The 21099-nt window shown below is 30.6% G+C and overlaps 1 protein-coding gene and 1 long non-coding RNA gene across 3 annotated transcripts in view; one reads left to right on the forward strand and one right to left on the reverse strand.

The window, feature by feature from the left end:
* The first annotated feature begins 301 nt into the window (after window positions 1-301).
* Window positions 302-21099, forward strand: part of RhoGEF2 (Rho guanine nucleotide exchange factor 2) — a 90626-nt gene continuing 69828 nt past the window's right edge. Inside the window, exons 1-4 of one of the 2 annotated variants that reach the window (XM_031991844.2) lie at window positions 302-777; window positions 13028-13263; window positions 17337-17386; window positions 18992-19049. In XM_031991844.2, coding sequence (XP_031847704.1) covers window positions 13092-13263; window positions 17337-17386; window positions 18992-19049 — 280 coding nt within the window. In that variant the 5' untranslated portion in view covers window positions 302-777; window positions 13028-13091. The remainder of the gene's footprint in view (window positions 778-13027; window positions 13264-17336; window positions 17387-18991; window positions 19050-21099) is intronic. The other variant, XM_031991849.2, reaches the window with a different exon arrangement.
* On the reverse strand, window positions 18860-20871 carry LOC116433606 (uncharacterized). The gene is made up of 3 exons (XR_004236327.2): window positions 20597-20871; window positions 19945-20197; window positions 18860-19223 (listed from the first exon to the last, which is right to left on the reverse strand). It is a non-coding gene; the product is annotated as an uncharacterized LOC116433606 (long non-coding RNA).

A 21099-nucleotide genomic window follows, 5' to 3' on the forward strand; every position in this document is an offset into this window, starting at 1 on the left:
AAATTCAACAATCACAAACATCAACAATACTCCAACTCCAAATTACCTAACCAATCACAACGCCTCCTCCAAAACCAACCCACCAAACCACCAAAATCCCCAAAAACTCTCAAAATCCAACAATTCCAAACGGCCCCTTCAAAACGTCGTAATTCAAATCCCCGCGAGCGGCGTTCAAACGAATCGCGAGGACGCAGCGAAAAATCCAGCGCGTTCGCCTCGACCAATCAAACCCCTCCCTCCACCGCACCCACCAATCGCGCTCCTCCATTCCCATCCACGACTCACTCTAGCGGCGGCGAGTCGCACCGCGGTCGCGATGCACCATGGGACGTCGGGTCGTGGTTCGCTCGAATACAAGATGGCTGACACTTGTTAGTGGTGTATTTTCGTCGGGTCGAATGCGGATTTCCCGTGAAAAAATCGGTGGCTTCGTAGCGGCGTACGGTGGACGGTTGTTCGCGTAGGGAACGGCGGAGTGTCCAGGCTTTCCGGCTAGCTGGTCGGTGTGATCATGCGCGGGGCGGACGGGGTGCACCAAGATGCGCCGTGAAAGTGCCGCGGTCGGAATAATCGCCCGTCACCAGAGCCATGTTCGTACGTGTTCTTTTGTTATGACAATTGTGATATAATTCCAGTGGAATATAGTGCCAAGGTGAAGTGAGACCTCGCTTTGTCGCGCGCCTCTGCACGCCCTGGCGCGTCGCGTCGCGCGAGACCAGGCAGCAGCAGCAGCAGCAGCAGTCGGTTCCGCAGCCGAGACGGATTAAATGAGAGGTGCGTATACGTGTGTGCCGTCGGCCGTCCGCCCGTGTCCCTGGCGCGCCTGTCCGCGATTCGTTCTCGGAGCCTTATGTATTCCGGTGTTTTCTCTTTTTCCGCCGTTTTTTTCGACCGACGGCCCGAGTGACCTATTAACCCGCTGTATCGATTGATACCGTGTCGCGGACCGTCTCGAGGTTTGTCTTCGAAGCGATTGTTCGCTTTTCGGCGCTGTCATGGGTTTTCTGGGAATTCACGGTTTGGCTTCGTGTTTTGCTACGTGAGAACGGCTCGGGGATGCGCTCCGGGAGTTTCGGCGATCGGTGCCTCTCGGGCGGCTCTCGACGGAGTCGCGACAGTTTTCAGGACGCAGCGCGGTCGGAATGAATGCGCGGAATGCGAGCGTACTGCGCTGTTGAATGAAGGACTGCGGACGGTGGTGTAAATATTGTTTATTCGCGGGTGGGAATAGAATTGAGATTAAAGTTTGGGATGTTAGTGGAATATAAATTTATTTTGAATTTTATTGTTTATTCTGTGACAGTTGTTTATTTGAGAGTCTAATTGTTTATTTGTAGGTGGGAATAAAATGAATGACTGATTATTGTAAATTCAATTGGTATTATAAATATTATTTATTTGTGTGGAATAAGATTATAAATTATTGTGGGAATAAGATTGCAATATAAAATTTGGAATATAAATTCACATTAAATTTAATGATTTAGTTTGTGACAGTTGTTTCATTGTGAATCTAATTGTTTATTTGTAGGTGGGAATAAAATTGCAACATAAAATGTTGAATGTTACTGGAATATAAATTTATATTAAATTTAATGATTTAATTTATAACAGTTGTTCAAACGTAGGTCCAATTGTTTATTTGCTTTGTGTATAGTTTTAGAATTTTCTTTATTAAAAAGTTATATGAATAAAATGAAGGACTGCAGTAATTGCAAATTAAATTGGTGTTATAAATATTGTTTATTTGTAGGTGGGAATAAAATTGCAATATAAAATGTTGAACATTTAAGAGTCTAATTGTTTACCTGCTTTGTTTATACTTTTAGAATTTTCTTTATTAAAAAATCATTCGAACAAAATGAAGGATTGCAGTAATTGTAAATTAGGTATTATAAATATTGTTTATTTATATGTAAAATAAAATATATATATAAGTTTTCAAAAATTTCTACAAATCGTGAAGTCATTTAATTTTATTTAATAATATTTAAGGAGAGTCTGCTATCATTGAAAAATTAATTCATACTTTAATATTTATAAACATTCTTTTTAAAATTTTTTAAACAATTCAATATTTATTTCATCATTCCCGTTAAAATTCAAATTGTTTTTGCAAATTTCATAACGTACTAAATACCATAACAATCTAATTACTTTCGTTCTTGTATTCCGATGACAGATCGCCGAACATAACCTCACTTCTACGATACAAAATCGTAAATATTTCAACGTCATGTATATTAAAATTACTATTAATAATTCAATTATTAAATATACTTTGTCGTTGTAAAAACTGTTCTCGAAAATGCGTATGATTAATATTTTAAATTTGATTAATATTTAATTAGTATATGTATAATTTAATGATTGATATTTTATTTTGTTGAAGGTTAATAAATATATAAATAAATTCAATGAAAATTAAATATTAATCAAATTAAAAATATTAATAAATTCATTCAAATTGTATTATAATGATTATCAATCACTATATTATTAATCATTGTAATATAATGACTATCAATCACTATATTATTAATCATTACAATACAATGATTACCAATCACTACATTATTAATCATTACAATACAATGATTATCAATCACTATATCATTAATCATAACATAATGTCATTATATTATAATATAATGCTTACCATTTATTCTTATCTTAATATCCAACAAAAACTCCACATTTCAGTAAAGTCACGAATTATCTCGTATCGTATTAGATACGAATCTGATAATCCGTCGACGGTTATATTTGTCAGGAATCAATAAAATTCGTGTCTTACCGAAGCACCGACGATTTAAAAAAACGTCCAGACAAGGGAACACATAATTATGCTTTAACACTTTAACTGCCATGTCGTCCGAATTCGGGTGACAGAAAATTTGATTAATTTTTAATTAGTATACGTATAATTTAATGATTGATATTTAATTTTTTCGAAGGTTAATAAATATATTAATAAATTCAATGTAAAATTAAATATTAATCAAACTTAAAATATTAATAAATTCAATAAAATTGAATATTAACCAAACTTAAATTATTAATCAATTCAATGAAAATTAAATATTAAATATAGAATGTTATAAATAATTTTCTCGGTGATGTATCGAACGAACTGAATTTTGTCAGATGCATTAAATATGGAAAGAACAGTAGGGCAATCGTTACGAAGAATTTTGACCGTTTAGTTTCTGTTTTAGTACGAAAATTATTTTGATTGTGTGGAGGTTTTGGCGAGTACTTATTTGGCGGTTAAAGTGTTAAACTGTTCATTCTCGGTGAAACCAGGCATTCAGATATTTCCCGTTGAACGCGTTACGGTACACACTATTCATGGAGAATTAATTATCATTTCATGTTGAATAACGTTTCGCCGTTTCACGCTTGCACGCGAAGATGTTTTGGTATCGATTACCTTTTTAAATCTCGAACGTTAGTCGTTATGCTGATGTACCAGGTTTCGTTGAATAATAATAATAGTATCGGTGTCTTGGACTGTTCTCTTGGGGTTGAATTGGAAAATTATAATTGTAATTGTAAATTGTAAATTGTAAATTGTAAATTGTAAATTGTAAATTACAAAATATAAAATAATAAATATAAAATGTATAATATAATTACAAGAATATAATTGGAAAATATTTTCAACAGTTGTATTCAGGTTGAATTGAAAAATGTATATATTTTACATTATTATTATTTTATATAATATTATTATAATATATATTATATATTGTATATTGCATATTATGTAGTAAATATCTTTCGATTACATTTTTATAATTTATATATATATATAACATTAAATTAATATTATATATACATTAGAAAAATATTTGTATGTAATATTATATATTTCATAACTTATAATTATAATTATAATTTTTCGATTCAACCTGAATCGAACTGTCTAATACGTTGATACTGTTATTATTATTATTTATATACATATCATTATAAATTACAAAAATATAATCGAAAAATATTTTTAGCTTACCAAGAAAAAATTGTCTCCTCATTTACGCCTAATTAATTATTGCCAAATGACGAAATTTTAACGGTCAGCTCTTTATTTTTATCTCCACTGATAATTGCAATCTTTATTTTCGTATACGTCGACCAAAGTATTCGTTTTATAATCGATGAATTTCTAAAAATTTGTTGAAAAACAAAGTAAACATTTCTTATGGGAAAATTGGGTACACCTGACCCTCGATTTACGCAGTGTAGTTAATTATATACATCGTGTTGTTAATTATATAATTATATTGTTAATTATATATATATATATATATATATATATATATATATATATATATATGTATATTACGATTAGAATCAATTACATAATATATAGTAGTTTAGAGAATATTAATTACACAACATTGTTTTTATTCATAATTTTGAGATTATATATACACACCTGACCCTCGATTTACGCGGATTCTTTTTACGCGGTAAATTGGGACACCGTTTACACGGTAGTCTTTTCGCGGGGTATCGATTTACGCTGACTTTTTTTGCACGGTAAATTGGAACACCATTTACGCGGTAGTTTTCACGTGCGATCTCGATTTACGCGATCTGAATTTAGTAACAGGGAATAAAATATACTTTTGCTTTTGAAAATGTCATTATTATTATTTCTTTTGTTAAGCTACGCGAAATAAATATGTATTTCCAAAACTAACATCGGCTTTTTTCTTCAATATTTTGTTTTCCCTTGTACCGACGGGCTCCGTTTACGCGATTCTTGTTCGCATAAAACGAATCCGCGTGGAACGGATTTTCGTGTAAATCGAGAGTCACGCGTAAATTGTTTCAACATATTATTATAATATATTATAAGAATATCATATAAAATAATAATAATGTAAAATATTATTACATTATGTTAAATATTTTCGCCGTGGAAGAGGAAAATATCGATTTTTGAACTTCTGTTTGTTACTCTGGGAGCGCGATAAACGTTTCGATGTGTGCGAGCTTGTGTTCGAGGAATTATGATACGGAGATGGCGAGCTGTTAACTCTTACTAATCGCGTCTCACTGATGGCTCAATGTGATTTTAGTTATCGGCTCGCGATTTCGTATGACTATTGGACTACTTGTTTCTTTGTTTTATTTTATTGCTGATTGTGTTTGTTCTGGTTTGTTATTATTTATTATTGGTAAATTATTTTTGTAATTTTGTAATGTAGCTAGAAGAATTTTAATACAAATAATTGGGAATATTTGATAATGCTAAATATTTTATTATTCTGTTTGTTAATAGCTAGGATTATTGTAAAAATTAATATAATTTGTAATGTAGTATCTGAAAATTTTTATTTTAACAATATTTGTTAAATTATTTTTGTAATTTTATGATGTAGTATCTGAAAAATTTTAATAACAATAATTAGGAGTATTAAAAAAAAATTTCATGATCATAAATGACAATTTTTAAACAACGAATAATAATGAACAATAATAATAATAATTAACTTAATCTCTACACAAATATACCTAAAAACAAATTAGTTTTATTAATTTTTATAACAAAAATAAATTCCACATGAGATAATTTTTAAACAAAGAATAATTCTGAAAATATCACAAATAAAATAAAATTAAATATTTATAGATTAAAATGGGACACCGTGTATATTAACAACGATGATTCACGCAATAAACAATTTCTTTGTAAAAGAGGCGTTTATTTTTCATTATTAGCAACGAAAGCTGTGCTAGGTGTGATATGTCGTTCTTTGTTGTGAAACGATTAGATGTTTGGAGGGTAAATAATAATTAAGCACGAACTTAAATTACACACGGTCAGGAGTTTATGAAAGTAAATAGCAGACGACAGAGACAACCTCGGCGGCAACGGGACATAATTATTTATTAGCATCGAACGATCCAAACATCCTGTATTTATTAAGACATAGTTATACTCCAAATTGTAACAATTATGTTAAATTGACTTGATTGTTCTAATCTAGGAAAGGAAGTAAATGGGAATCTGTGGGTAGATCACAATTTTTCTGGATTTTTGAAAATAGAGGTTAACCTTAAAATTATTTCATTTTTATTTAACAAAATTTTCTTATTTATTAATTATTATGTCAGGTATGTTAAAAGTGTTGAATATTTGAAATGATTTAAAAAATAAATAACTTCGCTTCAATAGTATAATGGATGCATGAAGAAACGAATAAAAATATATCGTTACAATTTTTAGAAAGATTGTTAATTATATGGAGGTAATTATTGGTACGTTAAAAGTGTTGAATATCTGAAATGATTTAAAAAATAAATAGCTTCATTTGAATACTATAATAGATTCATGAAGAAATAAATTACAATTTTTAGAAGGACTGTTAATTGTATATAATCATGTACAAATGAACGGTAATCAAAGTCTTTTTAATTATTGATACGTTAAAAGTGTTAAATACTATAACGGATATATGAAGAAATAAGCACAGATGTACTGTTATAATTTTTAGGATTGTTAATTATGTATAATCATACGTAAATAGAAGGTAATACAAATCTTTTTAATTATTGATACGCTAAAAGTATTCCATATCTGAAATGATTTAAAAATAAATAGCTTCACTTGAATACTATAACGGATACATGAAGAAATAAACAAAGATATACTGTTACAATTTTTAAGATCGTTAATTATATATAATCATGTGTAAATAGAAGGTAATGAAAGTCTTATTAAATTGTTGTTAAGATACATGCATATACGTGTATGTTATGTACATACAAAATTACAAAAATTTGTAAAAATACAATCTACAAAATTTCTAGGTTAAATATATTATTTATGATCTGTGAAGCGGAGAGCTTATCTATATCATTCTCGAAGAACAACTTCAAGAAGAAGGAAAAATAAAACATCAAGTTGATAGAGGCGAGCAGTCAAATATTTACTTAAGAGACTAGATAAATTTTCAAGTTCGTAGAAATCTTGTACTTCAGAGATACACGAGATGTTTCAGGGTTAAGTGATAAAATTTTGAAACATAAAAAGAAACGGTTCGTAAAGTACTGTACTATTTATAGTATTAAAAATTATTCAGTACGTTAATTTGCATAATTAATTCAGGGATTTCTTGCATCCTGTATTTATATAATATTTGTTGTCGCATATCTATTTATCTATTTTTCCAAAGTAACAATTTCAGAAGGAATTATATTATCGGAGAATACTAAAGGTTTTTACTGTAGCTTCGCAGTAAATATTTCTCAAAATTTTATTAATTTCATTTATTTAATTGTGATAGTTAATCACAGAATTTTCTTGGACAAGTACCGTGTATTGAAAGTGGTTTCTGTTTCTTATCAGACTACAACTTAATGTTGCGTACTTTTCTATACTTAATTTTATTTTAACCCCTTGCGCCCCAGTAATTTTTCACTAGAGACATTGAATATTTTCTGACGAGATATGTACATTTGTTGAAATTACCTTAAGAAATACCTATTTTATTTTAATGTTTCATATATTGATGGATTATACAACGTTTAATATTAACCTTTCGACCTTGCCGGCACGAACGTTTGAAACTTATATTTTGTTTCATTGTTCCTTTTTATTGCTAAGAAATGTTATGTTTACTAGATGATTGAACAATGCGAAGATTGTTAAAAATAATTATAGTCACCAGTTCGGGTATTAAACTCGATTCAAAATATTAATTTATAATAGTTTAACTTACGGTACCTTCACCTGCTAAAAGTTTTCTGTCATAAAATTTGAATTTTATTCTGAATTACAATTATAGTTTTATTTTATGGTATCTTTGAGGTTTAAAGCTTACATTGTTATCGGAAAGTAATGTTGAAGTTAGAAAAGTGTTTTTGGTTTGACTTCCTGCAAAAATTATCTTTTGCGTTTACTGAAAATTTGATTTTTAAGAAAAAATATAGGTGCGCCCTGGTGCAGTTAATTTTAACCCTTAACTATGGAGGTTGGTCCCAGAGAAGAAAAAATATATTTAACAATGAAATATGTCTTAAAGAAATTAATGGGTAACGAATAAAATAAAAATGAATAATTAGAATAAATATTGTTGACTCCTTATCTTCTGTAATTGATAAGACAGATACCTTAAGAAAAATCATAAATAACATTTTAAGTGTTATTTAATATTAAATATATTCATTGTCATTGTCTTTATTATTATTCATTATCATATTATTCTTTATTATATCTTATTCATTATCGAATGAAATTATTCAGAATAATGGACCCATTAACATTTAATTTATGGACTCATAAATAACATTTTGTCGATTATTCAAAATAATGGATCCATTAACATTTAATTTATGGACTCATGAATAACATTTTGTCAATTATTCAAAATAATGGATCCATTAACATTTAATTTATGGACTCATGAATAACATTTTGTCAATTATTCAAAATAATGGACTCTTGTAAAACATTTAATTTATGGATTCATAAATAACATTTTGTCAATTGTTCACAATAATGGATCCATTAACATTTAATTTATGTCCTCAAAAATAACATTTTTTCAATTATCCAAAATAACAATCAATGTCCTCACAAATAACATTTTGTCAATTATCCAAAACAATGGTCTCATGTCAAAAGGTTGTAGCGTAAACCGTTCTTGGCACTTAAGGGTTAAGGACTCTCCGAAACGACAATGAAACAAAAATAAACCAAAGAAATATTTTCGTCGTGAGTTCTACGATTTAGAGTGTGCCTAACATGACTCAGCCAGAACCATTCGCCTAATCTCGCATATATGCACGACAGTTTTAAAATGTAAAATACTAGTGCTACGTTAATATTTGATTTATTTATTCGTTTATTAAAAAAAATAAACAAAAGTATACCAATAAATAATTACCAATAGCTTTTTTATTTTTTTAAATAAATAAAGAGAAGTATACCTATAATTATCAATTGCTCTTTTAATTTTTTTAAATAAACAGAAGTACACTGATAAATAATTACCAATTGCTTTTCATATATTTTTTTTTAATAAATAAAAAAAGTATACCAATAAATAATTACTAATTGCTTTTTCAATTTTTCAAATAAATAAACAAAATTATACCAATAAACAATCACCAATTGCTTTTTTTAAAGAAATCCTAATTTATTTTACATTTTTATTTATGTAAAAAATTCAATATATGCACGACAGTTTTAAAATGTAAAACACAAGTGCCATTAATATTCATCAAGCTGACTCATTATCTCGTTCCTAATTTCCAAATTACCGATATCTTTGTCTTTAAGTTAATTACAATTATTTGCGCTGTTTCTGCAACTATGTAGCGTTTTGCAAATGGTCGGATAATCAGCGCAGAAGAAAACAAGCGATTTCTCGGTCGAAGTGATGAATTCCCGAGGGATTTAATTATATACATTAAAATCACAATTAACGCTTTTACGGCGTTCGTTTCCGAGATGTGTGTTTACTTGTGCTCGGCATGCCTGTTTACCGTGTGCAGCCTGAAATCCTATTTTCTGACAAAATTATCATTGTTTCTATCATATACGATGTTTATTTAGTTTGTTATTTTTTTTGTTCGTTACTTGGTTTATTGTTTCTTTTGTTCATTATTTACTTTATTATTTAGTCTAATATTTCTTTTATTCATTATTTAGTTTATTATTTGGTCTATTATTTCTTTTATTCATTATTTAGTTTGTTATTTAGTTTATTATTTCTTTTATTCATTATTCATTGTGTAGGTCATTATTTCTTTTATTTATTGTTTATCTATTATATATTATTCATTATCTATTATTTATTATTTATTGTTTATTATATAAATAATACATTAAATAATAAAAACAACGAGCACGTGTAACAGAATACCAGCTCTCATCGCCACAATTGGAACATAACACACTAAAAACGAAATGCATACAGTACATCAAACCTCGCGTTGAATAAAACATTCGTACATTGAATTTCTAACAGATAATGATATTCACATAATAAACTGTGCCAGTTCTTCAGGTAAAAATAAGATAAATTGTGTCACGCAACAGAAAGCTTCTAAACGTTTGATTAAAAAAGTTAGTATCAGAAATATAACAATAACAACAACAACAACAACAACAACAACAACAACAATAATGATGATGATAATAATAATAATAATAATAATAATAATAATAATAATAATAATAATAATAATAATAATAATAATAATAATAATAGTTTAGATAAGGGACGTTATCTGTAATTACGATGACCTTGAAATAAATGGCATTGTTATCATTCTGAACAACTTCATCTTATACATACAACGACCAAGCTTCCATTTCTGAAATATTCAAAAAAATCTTTGAAAATCATTTAATACTAACCATGGGTCAAAATTGACCCATTTTAGAATTTTTAGTTTGCAAGTATTTAAGTGATGAGAAGGCTTTTACAAAAAATTGTAAATTTTTGTATTTGCACAGATGCAATAAGGGACCCATGCAATTAAACAAATTTCAGTTGCAATGATTTTAATCTTACATTCTTAAATGTAGTGTCAGTGGATTGCTGAGATCGTCCCGATTAAAATGAGTCCAAACACGATGGGAATCGGACTAGATTTACAGATTTAATGTTATTGACGAAACTAAAGGCTCGATTCCATGAAATCGTAAAAGTAGTTACAGAAATTCATTGCCACTATATTTGAGAAGAAAGGTTAAAATTTTCTTCGTTGCATGTTTAACTTTACCTTCTCAAATATATCAATTATTTAAATATATTTGATTTATTTATTGGTTTATTAAAAAATAAATAAAAAAGGAATTGGTATTTATCGATATACTTCTTTTTATTTATTAAAAAATCGTCACCTATTTTACGTCTTTATTTACGTGAGAAATCAGTGGGAACATCAATTCGATAAATTCGATATCGCGCAGATATCAGACTCGCTTCTACCGATAAAAGCGGACGACGCGTTAGGCGAACGCCAGCGCTCGATACCCAGTGAACCTCGCCCTTGCCCATCTTTGTTCCGCTCTTTCCGTGGCGGAGCAGCGACACGACTAGAACGTGCGAATGCGTTTTTATTTGAATAACGTTTTAGCGTTATTTCGCGTTCCCACTGGCGAAGATGCTCTCGAATGGACTCCTGTTTTTTTCGTTGCGATTCAGCGTGAGATGTCCCATAAAATATTGTTTTCAACGTGCATGGGAAATAAAAAAGGTGCAGTGGTTCGGATAAAAAATGATCGTTACAAAAACTTATTTTTCACAACCGGTTCCCCTTCGCGTGATATTCAGTTTGAAGACATTTGTGAAGTATTGCTGTCGAGAATCTGTTAGGCTTTACTTGTACATTTATTTATTTATCTTTTTACTGCTTGGAAATAGAATGAATTGATGACATTATTTAGTATTTCTTTGTGTGGAATTGGAAAAGTTGTTTATAAATTGAATTGTTGCAATGCTTGATTTGATGGTGAATAGCATAGGTCACAAGGAAATTTATGTATCAAGGGGTTAATAAAATTTCAAATTTGAATTCTGTGTTGATTTCAAGAACAAAATTGCATATTAATACGGACAATGCTATAGTGTACATTTTCATTGCGATGGAGAACAACATGAATGTTATAAGACTTAAATTTTTAAACCATACTGTCGTGCATTTAATTCTATATTGCTTTAATTTTTTATTTATTAAGCACAGGAAATTTTACATTCGGTAACTTCAATTTTACGAAATTGAAATATTCTATAAATATTTATTGTAAATAGTCTATCCCACTTCCACTCGCTATACCGATTCTCTGCCTTTGTCAGGCTGTGCTCGAGTCAATTCCTAAAAGCGAATAGTTTCCTCCTGTTTTCTCTGCTCGCTTAAATTTCACTGCTGGGGCTCAAAATTGTGAAATTTAAGCGAGCTTTACTGTACTCGTATAAATGTGGGAAATTGATTAAACTCAAACAGGCTTCATCTTTAACACTAAATTTATTGTTGATTTAAAATTTATTTATTTATTTATTCAAAATTTATTCTTGATTAAAAATCCTGCTCTTTATTTCGTCCATTCTACTTTTCAACAGTTTTGTAATTCAGATATTGATCAGTTTTTCAATTTTTGTCGTTTCTTCTGTTTTTATTTTCACTAAGAAAAATTGGTCGTCTAAATTGTTTATTTTTATGTTTCTGTTTTGTAATTGATAGTTTAATTAAGAGAAACTCTAAACAAAATTGGCCAGCCAAACTCAGCAAATGCAGATGCAAAGTCAGCAAAAGCGTAATCAGTCACTGTTCTTACGTGGTAACAATGTGATCATCCTAGTCTATACTGGAGCTATTGTTGCGTAGAAGAACTTAATATTATACTTTCTGTAACGCATCAGTTTAACAAATATTGAAATACAATAGCTTCGTTCGAGTCAGTTTCACAAAATCATCTTTATCTCATCAGAAAATGTTAAACTCACTCACCACTCGACTTCATAAGTAAAACTATAAAATGCGATACTTAATTTTACACCTCGTACAATACATCAATTTGAGAAATATTGAAATAAAATAGCTTCGAGTCAGTTTCACAAAATCATCTTTATCTCATCAGAAAATGTTAAACTCACTCACCGCTCTTCTTCGTACAATAAAACTATAAAATTTGATATTCAACATTATACTGTGCAAATAAAACAGCTTCGTTCCTCAATATTTATAATTTCTCCTCGTTCCACAAAACATCGTCTTCATCTCACAAAAAAATATTAACCGGTCAACTGTGTTTGACATTGTGGAGAAGTTGTAACTTTTCCCTGACGAGTATACTCGTCACAACATAAACTCCCGCAACGTCTCCATGACGAATACACTCGTCAAACACAGTTAACTGGTTGAAGTATATCCAGTGAAAACCGTCCGAGTGCAAAGGGTAAACACGACAAGAAATAGCCCCGAAATTCACCCGCGAAACGGCGAGCGAGCCAAACAGAGATCCGCGGCGTTGACGTCGATTTTGTCCCGTTCGCAGGTCATACAGTTGTACTGCAGCCGGCGCAGAGGTAAGGGGAGGCCAGGCGGAGATCGAAGGAGGGATGAATGGAACGGCGGCGTTGCGACGCAGCGTCGGGGGCGGCGTGGGCGCCGCCGGGGGTGGAACCGTCGAACTAGCACCCGTTGCCACCCTCGTCGTCTACATGGACGAGGCCGGATACGGGATGAAAGTCTCCGGCGATAACCCCGTCTATGTTCAGTCTGTCAAAGAAGGTATGTTCCTCTGCGCCGGGCATGGCCCGAACAATTTCGCTTTTTACCCGTCTGCGTCCGTAAGCGGAATATTCCGCGGACCGCGATCGTCACCTGTCACCGGAAACGAACTGTTCCGCGAGTTTCGCTTGTCACTGGAATATTCCGCGCACCACGTTGCTCGATTTTCGGTAGCCCTTTTTGCACTGTTTTCAGTATGTTGTTCACAAATTTTATTTTTATTAAATATATAAATGTGTACTAGTGTTTTTTGTTTTAATTGTTGTAAATTTTGAGGTTGTGATTTATTACTGGACGCGAAATATTCCGCGCACCACGTTATTCGATTTTCGGTAGTCCTTCTTGCACTGTTTTTAAATATTATTTTTGTTAAATATTTAAATGTGTACTAGTGTTTTTGTTTTTAATTATTGCACGTAATTTCTGAGTGAGTCTGTGAGCACCTTTTGCAGTTTTCACTGCGTTCTTGATAGAATTACTAGATGGGTCAAAAGTGACCCACCCTAAAATTTTTTTACAATTATTGAGAAAACAATAGATCCTTTAAGAAATTTCTAAAAAAATTGTTTTAATACGTGATGATTTGAATGATCAAAGTCTCGATAGAACTCATGGGGTTTCCATGGGAAAATCTTTAAAAGTCAACTTGACTGCTCGATAGTTCTAGTGTTAATAAATTTTACTTTTGTTAAATATATAAATGTGCAGCACTGTCTTTTTTTTCAACTTATTCCACGTAGTTTTTGAGCGAGGTCGTGACCTATCACCAAAAGCGGATTATTCCGTGAACCGCGACTTTCCATTTATTACCGGACGCGGAATATTCCGCGTATTACTGTTTTTACTGCATTCATAAACTTTAAATTTAAATATAAAAATATACACTAATATATTTTATTTCAATATAAAAATATACACTGCTATATTTTATTTCAATATACAGATATACACAACTATATTTTATTTTAATTATCACACCTAATTTCCAAATAAAATCGTCACCTGTCACCAAGCGCGGAATATTCCGCGCACTATCGTTTCTACTGCATTCATAACAAACTTTAAACTTAAATATAAAAATACACACTGCTATATTCCATTTCAATCATTATACATAATTTCTAAAATCATCACAGATAATTTCCAAAATCTTCACCTAACAATACCCAAATATTCCCAAGTATTCAAAGTGTCATGAAAAACCCGCGTGCCTCCCGAATCGTCGCTAGAAAGATTCACGAGCCCGGCAAAGGTAAATATACGGCGGGGGTACTGGAAAACGCGGACGCGTAACGGTCGATGCCGCCGCCCGCCGGGCGGGCAGTTCGGCTGCTGCGACGGCCCCGCTGCGGATCCGGCGGCTCGCGCACCGGCGACTTCCCGTGGCGAGCAGAAAAACCGTCCGGCCGTCCGCGCGTTCGGCTCTCTCGCGCCGGTTATCAGATTACGGATACTTATGTGAGTTCACCTTCCCATTATGCAATTTACTGGAACTAGAATACGCGGCTATTCTCGGCCCTGACACGTTGTGTGCCGCGCGAATTTTCCGCGAAGTGTTGCTCGGGCTCGGTGCGCGTTGTCGATGGAGACGCGTCGGGGATTCGCGAGGTGAAGACCTGGACGCGATGCTTGGGATGCCGGTTCACTCGAGGCTGCTTCTCGGGGTTGTTCACGACCGTGTTGATGAGTGGATTTGAAGTAGGGCTTTTATTGGTATGTAATTTTTACCCCTTGCACTCGGGATTTTTTGTTATATTATTTTTTGAGGGAAGTTAATGTTAATTTAATGTTAATTTATTGTTAATGTTGTTTGGAATTTATGTGGAGAATGTGTCGTGTAAATCGAGGGAATTGTTTCTGTGCTTTGTGTGTTGGTATATTGATCAATATTTAATACTGAATTTCTGACTTCAATTTATTATTAATTTAATATTAATGTTGTTTGGAATTTACATGAAGAAATATATTGTATAAATTAAGGGAATTATTTTATTTCTATGCTTTGTGTGTTGATATATTATTTAATATTTAATATTGAATTTCTGACTTTAATTTATTATTAATTCAATATTGTTGTTGTTGTTATTATTATTATTATTATTATTATTATTATTATTATTATTATTATTATTATTTGGAATATACGTGAAGAAATATATTGTATAAATTAAGGGAATTGTTTTATTTCTGTGCTTTGTGTGTTGGTATATTGTTCAATATTTAATATTAAATTTCTTTAATTTAATATTAATTTTATTAAAATTTAATATTAATGTAATATTAATATTATTTGGAACTTACGTAAAGCAGCATGTTGTATAAATTAAGGGATTCAATATTTAATATTAAATTATATTTAATATTAAATTTCTGATTTTATAATTTTTTTGTGTTAAATCAAATGACCACTGAGAATCGTCGCTCGAGTGCAAAGGGTTAATGTCGATTTTTATATTCTCTGATTACTCGGTTTTCCGATTCTCGCCTTTCCTTTCGTTTCTGTTTCCGCTACGAAACATTTGGCATCCAATTTGTTTATCTTTGTTTTACGACCAGTTATTTCACTGGCAGGAGAAGTGTCGGCACGGTTAGTGTTAATTTGGTGATGTCGAGGAATGACGTTGCCGATTTGGCCTTGTGATGGTGATTCGTGGAAATGGGATTTTGTGTCGAGGCTTGGATTATGATTTTTATAAAATAGGCTTATTTCGTCGAGGGAATTTTTTTTATTAGCGTCGTGAGTGGTTTTGAATAATTAGTGAATTTTTCATGAGCTTTTGGATTATGGTTTTTATAAAATAGGTTTATTTTATCGTCGATGGAATTTTTCGAATGTAGTACCGATGGATAGCTGAGACTAGTTTTACGGAATTGATGTTATTGACGAAACTAAAGGCTCGTTTCCGTCAAATCGTAAAAGTAGTCCGATTCCCATCGTGTTTGAACTCGTTTTAATCAGTACAATCTCAGAAATTCACTGGCACTATATTTGAGAAGATAAGATTAATAGCACTACAATTGAAATTTTCTTCTTTGCGTGTATGACCTTACCTTTTTGAATATAGTACCAACGGATTGCTGGGATTCTTCTGATTAAAATGAGTCCAAACACGATGGGAATCGGACTAGTTTTATGATTTCATGGAAACGAGCCTTTAGTTTTGTTAATTACGTTAAGTCAGTAAATCTAGTCCGATTCCCGTCGTGTTTGGACTTATTTTAATCAACACAATCTCAGCAATCCATTGACACTACATTTGAGAAGGCAAGATTAAAATGACTGCAATTGAAATTTTCGTCATTGCATGTTTATATTCGACGCGTGTAGCATCGCTTTGAAGTCCTGCGCCCCAACCCCCGATTCTCCACCGTCCATTCCACTCCCACTCACTATATCGATTCTCTGCCTCTGCCAGGCTGTGCTCGAGTCAATTCCTGGGAAGAAATAGCTTCTTCTGTTTCTTCTGCTCACGTAAATTCCACTGCAGGGATCCGAAATCGTGGAATTCAGACGAACCTCATTCTATATTTTATTTAATAGAATATTGTTATCCCAGAACTTCTTACTAAAAGAAGTACTGAAGTAGTGAATGAGTTAAACCAGTGTTTCCCAACATTTTTTGTGCCATGCCTCACCTAAGTCTTTATAAAATCATTATGCCCCCTATGTAACATTTATATCACTTTTTAATATTATTTTATAACATTTTTCTAATATGTTTTTATCTATTGTAATATTTTTCTAATACTTTTTGTAATATTTTTATAATATTTGTTGTAATATTTTCATAATATCTATTATAATATTTATTATAATATTTTTCTACTGTTTATTATAACATTTATTACAATATTGATTATAATATTTTTCTAATGTTTATTATAATATTTTTCTACTGTTTATTATAATATTTTTCTAATATTTATTATAACATTTATTATAATATTCTAGCTATTCTATTTACGTGATATTTTAAATTTCAAATTGCCCGCCTTAAAAAATCAAGTCGCCCCTACTAACCGCCGCCACGAGATTCGAGTGTAAAAATGTTAAAACTAGCAATGCATTGTAGGCGGAGCAGCCGAGCGAGCCGGCCTTCACGCGGGCGACAAAATCATCAAGGTGAGTTTTCTCCTTCGGCCAATATTTATTGTAAAATAGCAGTGAATGAAATCCGTGGATAGGTTATATTTCATTTAACTTAACCATCATCTTTTTTTATTATCAGTCATTGATCTGTTGAGTATAGATAAATATAAAATAAAGTAACAACAATTTGTTAATTTTCTTTAAAAAACAAATTGTAAAAAACAAACATACATAATATTATTGTAAATTATAAATAATATTAGTGTACAATGATGTCATTGTAAATTATAAATAATATTATTTTACAATAATATTACTGTAAATTATATGATTACATTACTGCAACTTACAAATAATATTATTGGGAAATAATATTATTGTAAATTATATGATTTCATTATTATAAATTATAAATAATATTATTTTACAGTAATATTATTATAAATTATAAATAACCTTATTTCACAATAATATTATTATAAATTATCTGATTTCATTATTACAAATTATAAATAACATTATTTCACAATAATATTATTATAAAATAGCAGTGAATGAAATCCGTGGATAGGTTATACCGTCTAAATTTACAATTCATTCGATTCGATGGACGAATGAATGAGCAGGATGAATGAGTGAAATCATTGTGAATGGCTACCAGGCGGAAACCAATGTCAGTTGTGCAAAATGTTTGCGATAGTGAGACTGATACATAAATAAACTATCTAATAACAAAATTTAAGCACACGTATAATTTGCACTCCAATGTTTTCCAATATTATTTTTCAATACATATTATATTATTTAAATTAATATAATTAAATTATTTTTTTGTTTTTCAAAATTATTTTTGGAAATATTTGACATTTTTTGATGAGATATTGACGACATTGTTTAATAATTTATAAATTGTAAATTATAAACTATAAATTATAAGTTATAAATTATAAGTTATAAATTATAAAGTATAAAGTATAAAGTATAAAGTATAAAGTATAAATTATAAACTATAAACTATAAATTATAAATTATAAATCAAAAATTATAAATCAAACTATAAATCATAAACTATAAATTATAAATTATAAATTATAAATTATAAAGTATAAACTATAAATTATAAACTATAAATCATAAACTATAAATCATAAACTATAAGTTATAAACTATAAATTATAAAACTACAAATTATAAATTATAAATTATAAGTGTCTATAAAAAAACGAAATTTCTCGTTACCAGTGTGCAATGTGTTAAAATAATTTTCTCAATTAAATAATTTATCCTTGATTGAATTTTTGACTTTCCTATAGTTTATAAAATTAACTATAAAATTTTATAAAATTAACTTTACAAGACAATGATTATAAAATTAACTTTACAAAACAACGATTACAAAATTATCATTATTATTAACTCAAAAAATCAATCCAGATTATACTAACCGTAGAAACTAATTTTAGGTTAGAATTTCAAATGATGTCTCTCGACACCTTCGGTGGGAGGTAGTGATAAGATATGTCAGTTGTCGCGCTCATAAATGTAAATAACGTGTATTACGGATTTCATTGGCTTTTATTTTGCAAGTGTAAATTGCTGGACATGTACAGTGTTTATAATTGCGACTGGTCTTTCCAGGTTAACGGCGTGAATGTAATGCAGTCCACGCATACGGATGTTGTGCAGCTCATAAAGTGTAAGTTTACATACTTTCTTTCGCTTCTACGACCCCTTTTTTCTCTTTCGTCTTTCCACTGGCATTCACCAGCTATTTGGACGCATCGTGTCATTAGAGACACCGATATTGGATAAACAGTTTACAATTTTCAAGAGTTCTTGTCCGGGAATATAATAATAAAAATGTTTAACACTATCGGAGCATGAAAACAAGAATATAGAAAATTAAACAGGTTGTAGTTAAGAACATTAAGGGAATTATAACAATTTTTTAGTCTAAAACCAATGATTAATTTAATAGAAATATTTTATCTGGAAGTAAACGTGTTGAAACGCTTTTGCTTTTTTGTGTATTATTGGAATTTATCGAATATCAAAACATGCAAGCTTTAGTTCAAGAGACTCAGGTAGGCAAACGTTTCTTCTGCTGTACTAAATTCTTATAATTTGTAAACAGCAAGTATAACAAAGAAGCAAATTAATAAAATGGCATACAATTAAATTATTGCCATTGATAACAGTAATCTGCAAAAATCATCTGAATGTGGCTCCATTGAATGTAATTATGTTAATTGAAAATATTTAAGCGTAAATATGTTCTTGTATTTGAGGTACAAATAACAAGTTAACATTCGTTGGACAGTGTAATTAAACCTGAAGTGATAAAAGGAAATGAGAATGATTTACTTCGTAGAGAATTCGAGAATAATTTCTATTGTGCATTGCTATCTGGCCAAACGGAACTTTCAACTAAAGGTTCATGAAAATGTTTTTCGCCTACTCTACATGCTGTGCAAATTTGGTCTCGCTGTATTTGAACACTTGCGTGTATTCTCAGACACTACATTATTTGGAGTGAGTCATCGGATTGTGTTACACCTTAAAATTGTTTAGTCTATCGCATAGTTGCTTACCATCGATTCGTTTCTATTGTTTCGTACATCATTTTCTACATTTTCCAAGAATTTTCTGTTAGATTTGCTGTTAAGCCTCAGTGTTTGAGTTCATCAGTTCAAAAGTTGCGTATCACACCTTAAAACTGTTTAGCTCGCAGCAAAATTGCATTCGAGCGATGAGTTCCTCTTCTATACATCATTCTCCACGTTTTCTTGAAATTTGTTGATTTAAGCTTCAATGTTCGAGTTGATCCATTTGAGGGTTATGTAACTGCAATTTTGTACCATCATCTCTAAATAATTATTGAATTTGATCTATGACTATAATTTTATTATCATTTCTTGTGGTTGCTTCTTATTGTTATCGTCGATGAACTTAACAGAGGTTTTAATAAAAGCTTTTACGAAATGTTCTTGAATTAATTAAATTCTGAAACTAATAATGCTGTTAATAATAGTAATCATTATTAATTATTAATGTTAGTGAGTATAATAGTCGTATTTAACTTAATTATAATTCAACGTAACAATGTTATTGATAATATTACTTATTACTAGTTATTAATAATAGTACTTAATTAGTCCAAGAGCATTTCGGAGAAGCTTTTTTTCTCTTAGAACTCAGAAACTATTATTCAGGGCTGTACATAGTTGTTGAAACAATTCTAACCGTAAAAGTTCAGTCTGACACTCCGCAGAGTTACTTATATGGGCAAACGAGTCTCATTTCACAGTTTAAAACGTGAGATTCATAAATATTCAAATGAACTGCCAATCTTCTGAGTCCTTATTCGAATTAATGAAATGTGATGCGAGACAAGTTACTGTTCTATTCTCTGAAGATCCCTTTACTCCAACATTTACATTTCTATATCGGTACGAATATGAGCAAGTCTAGACTGTACAGTATTTCTGGAACTTCAACTGTCTTCATTAAAAGTTATATTTTATCCTCTATTCTATTTTTAATTAAGTATCGCAGCTCCAAGTTATATTTAAGTGAGTCAAGTGCTACGATTTTAGACTGTTACAGTTCGCTTTTAGATATTTTGGGTTCCAAATTTAAATTAATTTTGTTTGGTTGTTATGGATATATAATAACAATTTAATTGAATAATATTCCTTAATTATTGGAAAATGAATTATTGTATAATAATATACCAATCCCATTAT

The sequence above is a fragment of the Nomia melanderi genome, chromosome 1 (assembly GCF_051020985.1).
Source record: "Nomia melanderi isolate GNS246 chromosome 1, iyNomMela1, whole genome shotgun sequence".
Lineage (NCBI taxonomy): Eukaryota > Metazoa > Arthropoda > Insecta > Hymenoptera > Halictidae > Nomia > Nomia melanderi.